The sequence below is a fragment of the Manduca sexta genome, chromosome 10 (genome assembly GCF_014839805.1).
Source record: "Manduca sexta isolate Smith_Timp_Sample1 chromosome 10, JHU_Msex_v1.0, whole genome shotgun sequence".
In the NCBI taxonomy this organism is placed as follows: Eukaryota; Metazoa; Arthropoda; class Insecta; order Lepidoptera; family Sphingidae; genus Manduca; species Manduca sexta.
Window position 1 is genome coordinate 4,832,981 of NC_051124.1, and position 17,101 is coordinate 4,850,081.

General features: G+C 33.9%; 1 protein-coding gene across 1 annotated transcript in view; it reads right to left on the reverse strand.

Annotated features, from left to right (window-relative positions):
- Nucleotides 1-17,101, reverse strand: part of LOC115440234 (runt-related transcription factor 3) — a 55,790-nt gene that overhangs the window by 25,177 nt on the left and 13,512 nt on the right. The window contains exons 2-4 of the mRNA XM_030164452.2: nt 16,180-16,419; nt 5,247-5,360; nt 981-1,157 (exon numbers count right to left, since the gene is read on the reverse strand). Of these exons, the coding sequence (XP_030020312.1) occupies nt 981-1,157; nt 5,247-5,360; nt 16,180-16,419 (531 nt within the window). The remainder of the gene's footprint in view (nt 1-980; nt 1,158-5,246; nt 5,361-16,179; nt 16,420-17,101) is intronic.

Consider the following 17,101-nt stretch of genomic DNA (forward strand, 5'->3'; position numbering starts at 1 on the left):
TAGTGCCCATGGTTTGCTTGTTTTTGCAATGCGACCTTAAAATTTTGTGGAAATAGATGTTTCAGCAAGATTTCGTTGGCAACTAAGATATGATTGACGCTGGGTTTAATCCGGCCGTGTAACATCTACGATATTTCCTAAGATGTGTTTATTGGAAGTTTTGAAATTTCCAATATTTTGTTAGTTATTTGGCAAGTATTACAGAGCTGGCGTATATTCAGCTCTGTAAATAGGATACGAGTTAGATTCTAGAATGAGAATTCTTTAATCAGCTAATATTCATTCTTGAGTTGTTTTTACTATTTAGATTTTTTTACCTTATATATAATAAAATGCCTATAAAATCATAAAATGTTGAGACACATGTCGATATTTCTATTATCCAGAAAGCAACAAGCACTATAACTGAGGTCATTCTCGATATTTTAGCGTCGTGCCATGTCTAGTCATAACAAAGGGCGCATGATAAGCTCCGGGGCGTTTACAAGGCAATCCCAGCGACTTTCATCAGTGCGGCGGCAATCTGCGCGCGCGCCGGCTAATGACGCCGCCATTACGCACGTTATTAGCTCCACGCCCCGGGCCCGTGTCAACTCTAACTTGTTGCCAACTGTGCCACCCGTTTTAGTACAGTTTGCAAATGTTGTTTTGAGTAAACCTGGCATTCTAACAAAAAATATGTGTTTAGGACAATAAGTAATAGCCACAGTTTATTTAAGAAACTTTTGACTGAAGAATGAAGTGTTTATGAAGACGGTTTTTTGGTAGATGATAGTTATACGGACGGAATTTTTGTTGATACCAAAACACATGTAAAGAGTAAAGGTAATGGCTACATAATATAAAAGTAATAATATGCAAATTCGTCATCGATAACCTTAGTTAAGAATCGAAATCACAAGTGATCTCTACAAAACCAATAACCGAACATAAAGCGTTCCAAATTTGAATTATCCAATCATAATTTTGTATTCACTTACCTCCAGTAGTGAGATTCGCATTGGTCTTGTACTCCCGTTCCTCGTGCGACAAGGACCGCAGGCTCCTAGACGAGCCCTTGTACTCCATGTCACGCAGCGCCAGCGAAGCGCTGTCGCACGTCAGCAGCGGCCGCTGGAACCCGAACGTTCGTATTTGGTGGGTGGACGCATTTGTACCTGGTGGGGAGTGTAGATTGTTAATTTGTTTATTTGTAGATAGGTACTTTTAACATTTTTACCGTAAGAAAACGGAAAAGAAAACAGAGTTATGACGAATGCACCCACATTGTTCCAATTGTATTTTTGCCATATGGTGTTAGTGACGCAACTTTCACGAATATATTTGCTTTTAAACGACTGATAATAAGGTTTATAATACCAAAAAATTAAAATAAGGATGTTCAAATGTGAAAAAAGCTAATGTCACATTCTTCAAGATCCTTCTTTTAAAGCTCAAAAAAACATCTTAGATATCCATGAAATTTAATTTGCTACATTTCCGGCGTTTGCTTTTCAATTTTATAAAAATTGCAAGTGTCAATCATCTTATTAGACAGCTAATGCTGTTCTTTAATTTGGTGGGCCGTAATGGCGGATGGCGTGTCGGCCCTTTGTCGAGACCCGACGTAATTATTTACGTGTCCACGTTAGGAGGAATGTACAAATTAGTTTATGAGTTTACACAATGCAACAAAACATATCGAAGCAATTATGTCGTGAAATCGACGCAAACAAATGCAGTCGGTTAATTATTATTGTTATACGCCAATACTGGTTAGTGTTGTGGCTTTGGCAATGTTAGGTTGCGATGTCGATATGTTGGAGAATTTTATTTTTGTGTAGTATAGAGCATTTTTTAAGGAACCAGGAATTTTGGATTCGATTTTATAGTTTATCAAAATCTATGAAGAATATAAAAGAAATCGGTTTCCTTGAAAAACAATACAGCCTTATTTATTTTTAATCCATACATTTATTTATTTATCAACCAATAATTTATGTAAAGTTATTAATATATTTCTATATCTTATGTAATACTGGCATACAGAATAATTTTATATCCACACGTTTCAACAATTCATCGACAATCGATAGTCGATACTCCGACCGCGAATAGACAACACAATTAACGAGGGTCAGTCCGAAGCGGCTTACGTCGTACCTACAAATTAAGACTATTAACTCAAAACTTTTAAGTCCCGGCGCACGCGAGATCTTCCTTTCTTGTCCTGTCGAGTTTGGGGCTTATTCGTTAAGTACTCGCCTTTTGTGCGCCCTTTCCACTCTTTGTTTGATATCTCTGCATAACAGGATTTTGGCATAACCGCCCGATGCTGTATGTCTGTTGTTAAATTAATTTAATGAAGTATTCTTGTTGTGACTGGCAGTTGCATTGAGTTTTTGGTACTTGTAGATTACACGAAAGAATAGAATAGACATTCAGTAAAGTGTCTTCTAGTTCAACGGAGAGGTTATTTGTCTTTATTGATGTATGAAGTTTACTTTGACTGATTTGATGAATATAGAAAAAACGTATTAACTTTTTTGTAGTAATGTTTGAATTTATAGTTTGACTAAGATTCTAAGTATAAGTATTTCTAAGTATTCTAAGTATTTGTAAATGATAAGTAGATAAATAATAAAGTATTATAACGCGCATAAGGCTCCGAAAGAATTAAAATGGCGACAACATCCAGAAAAATAAAAAATGGTCTCAATAGAGCGGCTACCTCCTACCATCTGAGCTACCTTTCATCGAAGAAGGTCGTCAAATTATAGGACATGTCTGCATCGGGAGCACAAAGGTGATCCCAGCAGTTGCGTACCGTGCGTGAGTACAACTTATTACTGATATAATTTCACTATTGTTTGCCGGCGGCACTGCCACTCCATATGGCGTAACGTGTGTTCTTTGGAGTTCCGCTTATAACGTGGATGGAGACCACTGCTTTTATTGGTTGTTTAAAGGAACTGCGTTTTGAATTTGAAATTCGAATATAATATTCTGACTTATTGGATGTTTTTATTTTTTTAATGGATAAATTAGTATTACGATGACCGATGAAGTATTCGTAAAATATTTAATGATACGGTGAAATATTTGTTTATAATATATTTACACTTGAATCGAATGGAAAAAAATTTATAAATAATATACGGCATTCCGCCCACACGAGTCGAACACATCCTTGGAATATTTTTTCACCGTCAGCCAATTTCGATGATAGTTTGAACTCCTTTTGAACGAGGCCTTAGTTTCGCGTGACTGGCCGAACATGAAGGCGGAAGACGATATTTTATGATATTAATTAGTTCGCAGTTTTCGTGGGGTTGGATTTTGTATGGAATACATTTCTACTAAATTATAAATTGTGTGTGATGGAAGAGTGGTTCAATAAAAAGTTTATTTAAGTGAAAGTTGTAATTATTTATATTCAGACTTATGAAATATGTGTTGCAATCACACCGATACTGTAGCCTATGGTTTATGGTGTGATTTTTAAATATTATTATTATTTTTTAATATTTTGAATATATCGGTTTTTCTATATACTTCTTTATTGTATTGGAGAAAAAGATTTTATATTATGATCGGAATTAAAGAGTTTTAAGCTGCATCGAAATATGACGAATAAGGACATAATAAATAATATATAAGGACCTTTTCTTTCTTTCCTAATAGTTTAGATATATATTATAAACATTATCATGTCAAAGATTCTTTTTTGTACAATCGGATACAAGAAATGTTTTAATTCTTAGAAATAACTATTATTCTCGTTAATTTAATGTTCTGTTTATCATCGGACGCCACAAAAACATCCGCTTTTTTGGCACGCACTAAACTATCGTCATTACAATGACAAAAAAATATTTCAAATTTTAGATTATACAATAACACGCCGTTTTCTCGGAAATCAAATCTATTTTTATATATGACATAACATTTTCATTACATTATTTCTTAAGAATTGCTAGCGAACAGATTCGCGGCTTTGTGTTACGATAAAAAATTTTAGTTAGTCTTACGGAATTTATTTGTTTTTGATATAAATGGGATCCATTTTATTCTATGCTATACTAAGGTTGCCTGTGCTAACTTCACAAGATAATACCAATATTCAATAGGTATAAAAAAACTAATTTCAGCGAAGAATTTTCTTGTATGTAAGAAATTTCTTCACCATGTTCTCCATGTTTGTTAGAGGTAATAATTAGTGACATGATGCGATTATACCCTCGTGTTTTTAGCTGATCTTGTACCACAAAAAACTAAACTAGTTTCATGATAATGAAATGCGATAACATGACTATACAAAATCTGAAGAGCTACAGTACATACCTACATAAAATTGGAACATGCATGTCATGATATTAACATCTTCTAAAAAATAAATATTACTCAGAAAACAACCTGATCATGCATGACGAAATAATGCCTTAAGTTGCGTATTTAATTTTATAAATATTTTTAGTCAACAAAACAAAAAATTAACCCATATTATGTAACAATGCGTAGGCGGAATGTAAAATGGGTGACGTTAAAAATATCGACGTCCTTTAGGTACGTTCCAATGTCATATCACCACCAAGTCCCGTGGGAAGAAACCGTTATCAGCGGCGATAGGACCGCACCGGCCGCACCGCATCGTATCGCTTTATTAAAACAATAAATGATAATAATAGAACACAATAAATATTTTAATTGTTCATACGCCTCGTGCGGTTTGCCTGTCGTCGGCTGCTAATGAATTGGGCCTGTTAGTTTTATCAAATTTTTTGAGTTTTAATTTAAATTAGTCTCATTGAAGTACGTTGGTCTAACTATAATATAATATATTAACTAAATAATAAATTTTCAAAGTGTTCCATTTTACCCCAACGTGCGTTAATTTTAAAAAGTAGCTTCTCATAGAGGTGTAATGAAAACAATTACTTGTATAGCATTCACCATGATATATCCAAACCCTTTAATCTTTTTTCCTTTCGGGATTGTTCATCCAGCTAATTAATTGTAAACCGCCGTGTCAATGGGGACTAATGAGAATCTATCACCTCTCTGACTCTACTATCAATGATAATTATAAGCTCTGTAAAGAAATTAATTTATTGTGTTTACGAATCACTGTATTACTTGTCTTTTATTTCATGCTTCTACATTCTTTCATTATTGGTTGACTGGACAATGCCTTTGGCATTAATTCATAAAGTATATTTTATAAAATACAATATATAAAGATTAAAAAATCAAGATGTTTCACTTACTAGTTTTGGACCTCGGTTCCCGCGGTCCGTCGACGGTGACTTTGATGGCTTTTTGGTAGGTCGCTACTTGAGGTGGATTTGTTGATATTGTTATTGTTAATGAGAAGCTCTTCCCTGAAATGGAAAACTGCACGTGAGTTGATGTAACGCTTTTACAGTCAATAATTTTAAAACGTTGTTCAATGTAATTGGAGGTTATAAAGGATACATTTTTCTAATTTGAACACACAGTATTAGAAATTCGCATATTTTATCCGTATGTCTTTGTTAAGTAATTAATATAATATATATTAATGTGAATATTTTTTGAATATAGTGATATTTAGTATTTGAAATAAAAAAATCTATGTTTCCTTTAGATCAGTGCAATAACATCAATTGTAATGAGAACAAAAACAAGCCATGGATTGATGCCTATTATTATATACTGCAAGATATGTAGCCAGGTTCTAGCCGTACCTACTCCACACACCGTACTTTAAACATTATAAAAATCTAATCTACAGCGAAAATAAATAATTATAGCAAACGTAAAATACAAAAATATTAAAATAAGCAGGATTAATAGAATTAAAACCATATCCCATTACAATAAATTCTACTTCCGAAACGCGCAAACGAGTCGAAACATGAATAAATTCGAATATTAATTGATTTGAAAATCAGGTAGAGCGATTGAGGTCTAGATAAATGATTGAAAATATTGATATAATCTTTATAATGCGGTGACACATGTTGGTGTGTGTCGGATTGTCCGGTAGTGTGTGTGCTTGCCCTAACTACCGGTACACAGCTACCGGCACATGGTCGGAAAATAGCGAGCTTTTTGGGCGCCCGATTTGCGGTCACTAGTAATGAATGCACCGATAAATACCGAATAAAATTACTGTTAAAATGAGTGGATTAACATGTCTAATGCAGATAATTCGTGTGTAGCGAGCACTCGATTTTGAATAAATGACTGAATTCGAACTACATCGGGAATACGGTACAATTTGCGTTTAGGTATTCCTTTTGGGTTTGCGTTAAAGATGTTAGTGTTGATTTATTTTGATATGCGTTAATGGATAATGGACGTGGTCATTTGTTAAAACTATGTTGTGACTGAGATGTTTTTTGATTTGTAAATAGTAATATTAATATCTGTTTATGCATATACTATAAGGTGTTTAAGCCCTGTATTTTTATCTATAAGGAAAGGAAGGGTCGTTAGATTTTAGTTTTAGAACTGTTCAAATTAAATATTTTAAATAAATTATGATTTTTCTGTAAATCTACCTAGTATCTAGTTTGGAATAGTATTATATATTTGTTTAGTTTTATTTTGTACCAATCTCCACATGTTATTATATTATCAAATCATAATAAAAAAATGGGTACATGTCAAATAATGTATTGTTATAATACAATGGATATACCACACTGTAGAACAGCCCTTTCATAAACAGTTCCTAAAATAAAAAAAAAATATTTTTATTCTAGAATAATGCCATGTTTTTAGGTGGTTAGTGTTATCATAAAAAATGGGTTACATGACCCAGTAACAGTCTTTTGATAAAGCTATCTATTTAAATGCTTGTTATTTCCTGACGTTACCATACAAGTTCAAACCAGTCTATAACGTATTGGTTGACTCATTTTTGCGGCCTGCTTTAAACAATCAAAATTGGCTCAAATGGGAATTAAACGTTTCTAGTTAACATGAGACTAATGAGGCTCGGAATAAGTTACAAATTGCAATGTAATATACTTATACACAAGATAACCTTACATATTCATGCCGAGAAGTTTAATGCTTTGACTAAACCAACGGTAAGTACAATTCGTCAATTTAAATAAATATTTTTACTTTCGTGTGTTCAGGACCCAAGACTGGACAAATTAGACGCAAAATACCATACTGTATTGATTATTTAATAACATCTGCAAAATTTTATTATTTTGCGAATTCAAAGCGCTCCACAAAGTAGTCATTGAGCATGAGATCTTAATACCCGCTGTCCAATTACAAACTCGGGCACATTTCAATAAGGAAACAAATCATCATAAAATATTCGTCGCTTAACATTAAAGGCGTGTTCTGAACGATGTGAAATATTGCTTTTAAAATCGTTGTTAAACTTAATGCATTTCATATGATCACTCATCAACAGTTTAGGGTCTAAACACAATGCGCGAGAAGCGATAAAACAACATTGTAACGCTACGACCGTCTCCAGGAGGTGTTGAGAGAGCCGCGTGAAATATTCAATTATTGTGCGCGGGCGCAGGTGGGTTCCGCGGGCCGGAGGAGGGTGCGACGGCCATTTTGATTTACGATTGAGTGTAAATCCTTCGTGACATTTGCGACCGACTCGACTCTATACGCGTAGATTTTCAGGAAAATCTCTTGCGGTCGGCTTTATACTGCTGGCCAAGTGTTGCGTGAATTCACACGATTTGGAATTGGAGAGGTAATGAAAAGCGAACTTGGAGATGATGCAGTTTCAGAGCGTGAATGTTCATGACTTCTCAATGCAGTATTGTTGGGAAGGCGCAGTGCATAAATATAACACGTTATGTGCTTGTCGCGACGTGTGAACAGATACTGCTTGCAGCTCTCAACTTCATTGACTACTTGTATATGTATCACGTATTTATATTGGTATATACTCATTAGATTATTTTAGTTTTTTTCGTATTCAAGTTCCAAAACTTCTAATTTTCAATGCTTAGGGGATAAAATAATTTAAAAACATTAATCCGCGTAATGAAAATAAATCCCAGCATTTTATGAATTAATATGTAGGTTCTTTAAATAATCAAAATAACTAAAAAGGTACATAGAAATTAAGAACCACAAAATATACAAATAAATAATACACATAAACCTCTATAGAATACACTTGTGGTACGAAAAAAGAATATGAACCCGTTGATGACCGCCGCACAAAATGATTTGGTCACATTCTGGTCATGCCGTTTACATGGCGACCGCTCGCTCCTAATTATGTGTATAATCTGATGACAAAACTGACAGCCGGGGGTCCGTTACGATATGCCTTCAGATAGTAGGTTCAAATTTCCATGTTACAATACCATTATTTTTATGATGATTTATTTATTTCTCAAATTTACCAAAAATACAATTTTCCTTATGAACTAAAACAAATAACTCTTAGGTGGTAACATACTAATAATATTAAATTGAGATAATAAGACAAAAACTATACCTCGGTACACTAGGCACAGCCTGTATCGTAGGCGACCGATTTACATACCACATACATTTGATATATATTATATTTATGATATGTTTTGTTTCCTTTGAAGTGTATTATGAGAGTCTGTAGTCCGGAAAGTTCTGGATTCGAGGTACAAATCTATATTCGGGAGTTTAAATTAGCCTGTCAATATGTAGCTTTATAGGTAGAAGGACAATGATGCAGTCTAGTGCTGTTTTTTTCAGTTTTCACAATATGTAAGTATATTATTATTATCTATTTCTATATATTACCAATTTTAGAAAGGTATTAATCATAGTATTCGAACCTGTCTACAAAGCTTAAGTGTCTCTACGTAATATGAGCCTAAAGACTAGTCTATTAGGGTTCAAAATTTTGTTATTTAAATACGTACAAAAAATGCACACAATATTGTGTCGTAATAAAAAGTTCCCACACTTGAGAATAATGTAATGAATGGCTGGAGGTCATTAGGTGCGCACTATATTAGTTATTAGATATTTATTACAAGAATGTCATCATCCAAATCATATCCACTGGACCCGTTCCGGACCTGTCCAAATTGATCAAATCAAATAACCAGTGCAGTGTTTTGATGACCAAGTCACTTTTATGGCAGCTCACTTACTGTAGGTGTAGAGTTACATACATCAACGAAGACCGGTATAAATTGGTCTATGGATTTGTCATTCTATTAAAAGTGAGGCAAAAAATGCGGTTCAGTTAGGTGATTTGTCGAAGTCGGTAATGAATTAGTTGGAATGATAATTATTTTATTTTTTATTTGTCGTTTTCATGCGCTTTATGATTTTCTTATAAACACCAACACACGCACACACACACATAAAGTGTTTTAGTCCGTACAGAGTTACGTGCGTCAGTATTTTTTATGTGATGAATAAATCTCACGTCCAGATTATTACGATAATTTGCAAAAATAATTACTATTTGATTCTAAATAAAAAAAACATTACTCCATATAAAAAGTAATTAGAAAAATGTAAAAGACAGCGTAACAATAGCAAACTTTCTATGATAAAGGAGAGGCATTATCGTAAGAACATTATCATGGAAATAATTTTATTTGTAATTTTGTTCACTCGTGCTACTGTTTCTTAGTACACGATGGCGCGTGTAAAAACATAAATGTTTACCTAGATAATATTTATCAATGCTATTTTGAATAGTTCTTCGAAATCATCGAAACCGTCTTTATTTAAAAAACAGCCTTTATGTTTGCCATCTTATTGGAATTTGTTATTTGCTTGTTATAAAATATTGTTTGACGAATAATCTGTTCGCTATAAATTGATAGAAACGAAAGGACGTTGACTCAAAGTAAGATGCATTCTTTGTCACCACTTTGAATGCTGTACAATTACCTTTCCTATTGGCCGCTGCGAGAAGACGATTGGCCAGCAAAAACACTATGTACCCATAAAGCATTAATGTTCATGGCGACTCACTGATGGCCAGTCGCGAGGCAGAAACGATCTCTTGCATTTTACTATTTCTTACATATAACGCTTTGTCGACAAGGTACGTAATGAAGGGCTATTAAATGGGTGTCTATTTTATCATTTTTGGTAGTTTCTGTGTAGTAATTTAGGAAAAATTGCAGGGTATCATTAATTGCAAAATTATATGAAGTATTTCTCATACGTTATTTATCAATTTATATTTAATGGTAGTGCACATGTTTTTGAGTTCATATAGTTAGAGCCAAAAAGTAGTTTACTTACTTGTATTCCAAACTATTAACTAAATGCGCTAGCATATAAATACCTGAATTTTAATATATTTACGTTACATTACACATCAAGCCATAAAAGACAATATGTAGGGGTTTCATTATAAGAGTTTGAAACAGTTTGGCGCATTTTTCTTGTTACGGGTGATGATGCCTGTTTAGGGGGTCACATCCCCGTAATATTTGCTGGCTACGTCCCTGGCCGTAGTGTATGAGGGTCTGTAATGTGATGTAAGGCGCGGTGTAACACAATGGAACAGTAAAGTGCGAACGTCGTTTACGGCCCACTGCGGTTTGGAAATTAAAATCTGACTTGTTCTGATATGAAGATAGCCAGATGAGAAGTCAGTCATTGTTTCATACATTGGCATTGTTAGGCGAGTGTTACATTTTCCATAATAATTTCAATTCGTCACTTTTAAGGACAATGTGAGACTTTTATGTAATCATTGAATGATTCATTCGTTAATGAATTATGTTAGTGACTAAATGATATTTATTTGCTTGGTGTGACACAATAGCAATTGACGTCTTTCGATATTATTTTACTTATGACAATGTTATTTAATTAGTTTACCCATTTAATGAATGTAAGTAGGTATGTATGTCGATACATTTGTTTACAAAAATGTTTTGAGATCTATTAAATAAGTTCTATTAAAGAAATATAGTATTCATAAAAAAATAGTTATTATAAAAAGGTCATCTGCCAAAATCCAGCTTTAGAATACAAGATTTTTCAATTAGATTTCTTAAAAAATGGAATCTTTAACCCAATAATATTTTTAAAACAAGTTAAAGCACTTGATCCGCTCAACATTAAACAGTGTTCGTGGCGATATTCAATTTTATAAATGACAGCCAATTTTAACGCTTTCATGTGAATAAAGTAGCAAAACGTGTTAATGCAGATCGTAAAATATACGTTATTACATCGATAATTATTTTACAATTCACTTAATTCGAACAATTTGCTCGCTAAATTATGACAGTAATTCAACAATGACACGCTCGTCGACATTAACGGTGTCGCAAATGCAAGTTTTCACATTCGTGATTTAGAAATGTTCCCTCACCGCAAACGATTATATTTTCCATGAGGGGAGGCTACGCCGCGGCACGCTTAATGCGATCGTTTAGTTTTCTTTTATTTCACTTACAGTTTATCGATAGAACATTTCATTTAAAGGGTCTCGGATCAGTTTTTTTGTTATAAATACAACTCAGTTTCGCCCTGAAGTGCGATATCAGATAAGACATTGTCAGATTAAGGTCAGCATCTTAAGATATTCGGTATTTAATAAATCCATATTTACATTACGATAGTTAAGTAAACTATCGTATTCTTATTTTAGCGTTTCGTTATCTCGGTACTATTACGTACCAAACCCATTTAATTCAAAGGTTAATAAACGAAAAAACGCTTCATTAACAATCATTTACTTACTTTTTTTAATGGGTTTTGGTAGTAAACAGTGCCTACATAACGAAACGATAAAAAAGTGAATATCGCTACTTTTTCAGATACGACAGTTTACTTAGGAGCCATCGATTAGTTCAAATTATATGTTAAGTCACAGAAGTGACGGAAGACAGCTGAGTGTTGTTCATTAGATAATGCTGATTCAGCTGAGTACAAGTTCTTAAATGGCAACTTAAACTTTATTAAATAGTTCAAAACATTAAATAACTGCTGTAGAGTCCACTTAAATATGAGATTGATTTATTAATACGGCTCTAATATAATGACGAGATGAGAAGCCATAAGAAGTAAGACGACCCACAATTGTAAATTGCGCATTAAAGTTGTGCTGGCAGTTGGCAGTTGTGCTGTATTTGTTGCTTTTTCGTTTATCTATCAAGACACGAACAGACGGTTCTATTTTATATGAACGCAAATACTAAATAACGACAAAATAAATATTGAAAAATAAACTCTTCAAATTGAATTAATTACGAATACATTTTTTGTGCATGAATAACAAAAAAAAAATTGTATTGCTCCATGATTTGAAATACGCGGAAAAGTGATTGAGATGTCGCGTATCATCCACACTATTTATAAAAGGGTAATACCGTTTTCTTGGCGCTATAATTGGATAAACCTGTTGAATTAAATAAACAGACGCTCAATGTTGTTGCGTAAAATCCGGACAAGTTCGCATAAGACGTGATTTACTACGTAATTTTTGCTGTGTTAAGTGTTAACAAGTCATCGATGACGCGAGGAACGCAGTAAAAAGATCCACAGTAAGATAACATGTAATTATCAATGTGAGTCTAACACATGTGTAGACATTTTTATTTGTTTTAATGTTTTAGGAAAATATTATTGAACAGAAAAATAAAGGTATTTTACTGTTCAATAATTATTTATAAAAAATTATAAAAATCAATATGATGGAACAAGTAGACGATAAAAATATTCAATACTAGCTTCCGCTCGCAGCTTCGCCCGCGTGGATTTCGGACTTCAAAAATGGAGCCGGTCGCGAAAGTTCGAGAATGTTCGTTTTACGAAGCTACTCGCTAGGTGATTCGCTAGCCTCTAGGTGCCAAGCAAGCCGCCTGCCTGTGCGTTCGCGACCTTATATATATACAAAAATAATCCTTATAGCATGATTCAGTATTCACGCATGATGGCTTATTATTAACGTATTTCATGTATAACTTTGGTGTTTCTATACCGATTTCTATGATTCTTTTTTATAGAATATTTAATAATGTTAACTTTTATAATTACGGATGACTGAGAGTGTTATAAACGTAAGAGTAGACAAATATAATGAGAATGCTTTGAACTGCTAAGCTATCGGGAGTTACACGTGTTATTGTGAGTCAACCATAAAAGATAGACATATGCTGTGGTGGGATATTTTTTACATAATTTTAAGGAGAACATTTCCGTCATACATGATTTCTGTGTAGCTTTAACCATTAAACTTGCACACGCGACGGAAGCTTAAAAAATGGAGTAACTTCTCCCGTTTTCTCCACATTTCCCTTCACTGCTCTGCTCCTATTAATTGTAGCGTGATGAAAAGTATACTATAACCAGCACAGGAGTATGACAAATAATTGTACCAAGTTTCGTTAAAATCCGTCGAGTAGTTTTTGTTTCTATAACGGTTATACAGACAGACAGACAGACAAAAATTTTACTATATGCATTTTTGGTATCAGTATCGATCCCTAATCACCCCCTGATAGTTATTTTGGAAATATATTTCATGTACAGAATTGACCTCTCTACAGATTTATTATAAGTATAGATAGATAGAAGATGAGAGAAGTATGTAATTCATAGAGATAATTGAGATAATAATCGTGTGATTTATTGAGGTTGTATTAGGTTATATTTGTTTTCCAATTAATTAAAACATTAATAGGTCATATTGTGCGAATATTACATTATGCTAAAGTGGCCATCTATTAAATAAAATATTTCTATGACTAAACTATAACAGAACACGTCCATCTTTGTAAAAAAAATATTCCAATATTATCAGCCCTGTTTATATCTGTCATACATCCTGGAATGTGATTACTTTACGACAGCCTTTCCTCCTCTATGAAAACCTCCATATCGCACTATCACGGAAACAAACTCGTGTTACTACGCATACCTACACTGTGTTATAATGAGAGTGAAGGGAACCGGTTTGTTCTTACGAGGTTATAGTTCGTCATCGTTTCTATGATTTGTCATATTATACGTATTAATGTCAGTAATGACGTATCGGAAATTTTTGTATCTAATTTTGTGCCTTTTTTTCGTCTGGGTATCGGGACTATCCGGATTGAGCGTGTTTAACAATTCCACTAAGCGGATGATTGGAGTTTTGTAATTGATTACAATAAAGAATATTGTGAATATGTTTTATGTATCTCAGATTTATTTATTAAAGGAACAACTCACAAAACATACGTCGATAAATGATTAATACAAAGTTTCAAACAAAAAGCTAAATGTTGTTTAATTACGAGTCGTCACAGTATGCACATAATACAAAATGAGTGAAGATACATTTCAAGTAATGTGTTACGGTCAGTTAATAATTGTATTTTGTTAGGTTAGATTATGTATATTATCTCAGTTAGTTACATAATTATCGATATATAATTTGATATAGCGATGTACAGAGCCTAAAATAACACCAACTGCATTTCTGCCTACTCCCCCGATGCTATGCTTGCATCGGGGGAGTAAGCAGAAATGTAAGGCTGTGAAGCGGCTCGATATGAACTTTCATACAACACTGCCTGATGTTTATGTGGTCTACAAAATAAGTATTATTTTCTGGTTATGTGCGAGCTATTTGTTGTTTTAATACCTACTTTTTGAAAGATTAATGACGAATAAAAGATTTTATGAATAAAAAAATATATGACATTTTTATTATGATTTTCAGCAATAAATCCTTCCATATTGTTAATCAATTACGTACAACGTATTCATAACCAAAAAAGTGGGTTTATCTGTCAAATTCTACCTTATCATTACAAAGAACAAACTAGACACGTCGCTAGACAGGAAATAATTTTTCCATCACAGTATCCCTATATTATGAAATGTGACCGAGCGTCTGCTATTAGCCGGTTAACTATTAGCACTGGAGGCGGATAATAATTGGTTAATCTGGCGCGGCCGGTGGTCGTGATTTGCGACCACACCGTCTAATAATCGGATTACGGATTTTATTGTCCGTAGATGGTTTGCGACCATTCCACGAATTTGTAATGGGGCGATGGTATTATTTAGAAAAAAAAAAAAATATATTATCGATGGTAGGAAATAGTGATGTAGTTCTGGAGTTGGATAATGTAAGTTCATGCCTTAAGGTTTAAGCAGTGCCGTATACATTCAACCAAATATTGCCAAGCTTATATTCGTATTATAATGTGTTCGGGCTTGTGCGTGGTGGCTCATGGGCGCATTCGTAATAATTAATCGGGGGTATTTTTTTAAATCGCGTAGTTTTTTTCTTCTGTTGTTTGATTTTATATTGATGCAAACTATATATAAAAGCGAAATCGATGCCTAGGAATTGATAACAATGAAATTTACTATAAATTTATTACGTTCCTGTTATATCGATCTATGAAAGTGCTAAACACAGGAACAGATACTGGCTGTTCTAAATTATTGAACTAACATTCCTGCCGTATATTATTTATTAAAATATGTATTACACTTAATCCTTATTTATTTAGATCAACTATATGTAAGACAACGCTACCGAGAGTAGGTAATCAATTTGCACAAATATCGAACCGTTATAGTACGTACGTACTTATACAGTAAATTACGTATATCACTCAGAAACTACGTGAATACATAAACAAAATAAGAAATGCAAATATTTCCTCGGTTTTCCTGGTATTGTGTTTTATTTTCTCCTGATTGTAGTTGAAGTATATAAGAAACGTTATTTATTATACATCTTTGTTAAAAAATGAAACAATACGATTAGCAAATAAATTACATGCTTTCATATTTTAGTGGTTATCATTAGACGCGTATGGTGATGGCCTGTTAGGAAGTCATGACATCTCTGATCTCTATTATATCCTGAGACCTGTAACATTGATTGCTAAACGTCATCATGCGGCAAAAGATCTCATAAATGTAGGAATTGTAAATTTTACTACCTTACTAATGTGATAAATGCGAAAGTTTGTGTAAATGTTTAGGTGTCTGTATGTTTGTAAGAAGTAAACACTGCATCATTTGAACACATTTGGAAGAAATTGTGCATACGGGTAAATCATGTCTTGGATTAACAGATCGGTCACTTTTTATTAATTTTTTTCGCGGTAATTTGCTCCCGTCGGAAATAATGAAATGTTTAATCGAATTTTTTAAATAGATGGCACTTGTGTCGTACAGTATTTTAGGGTCTATTTGAAGTCGCGCGCAACATTAAGTAAAAAGTAAATAAATAGAACATCATCTCACCTCTCCCACTCCTGCCAACGAACCTCAAGTCGTTGAACTTGGCAACCCTATTCTTCATGACGGCGGAGTTGTTCCTTAGCTCGGCAGAGCAGTTCTCGTCGTTGCCAGCCCTGACGGTGACCAGCGTGCCGTCGAGCACGTCGCCAAGGGCTACCACCTTGAACCCGCCCGGCAGGGTCTTGTTCGACCGCCAGTGCTGAGGCAGCATTGAACACATGTAGTCCGGACTCCCGGTCCTAACTGTCGACAAAGAAAATTTATGTCAGTACAAACAACACATTATCATCATCATCAGTCATAGGAATTCTATTGCTAAATATAAGCTTTCCTTAAAAAATCCAGATGCTAGTGTTAGAAGCCTGGATCCAGCGAGTTCCTGCTACCTGTACCTGGTTACGTACAACACACTCACGCCTTTTATACCCCACGGGGTAGATAGACACGCAACTACTGCATCTACTTTAAACTTATGTTCTTTCCTACAATAGGAAACGCGACAAGTGTAGCATCAAAATTGACTTTCACACACTCTTATCACGATAAGTAGCAACTCACACAGATTTTTGTCATTAGATATATTATGTTGGGAAGACTCAGCTTTGTGTGCTCGGACGACCAGTGTTTAACGTTTAGTCTACATCAGGATTAGTTATTAGCCATAGAAAACCTATATGTCACGCATATTCGAAAACAAAAAAGGTGTTATTGCGTACATACAGGTACATACGTCGGTTATAGTATTTATTGGTTCATATATAATAATATATATTAGCCCTGTATTATTTACTATCCCACTGCTGGGCATGGGCCTCCTCTACTACTACGTGGGATTAGGTCTTAGTTCACCACGCTGGCCTAGTGGGGATTGGTAGACTTCACACTTGGTATTTTGAGGATTCAAAATACCTATAGATAATTTCTC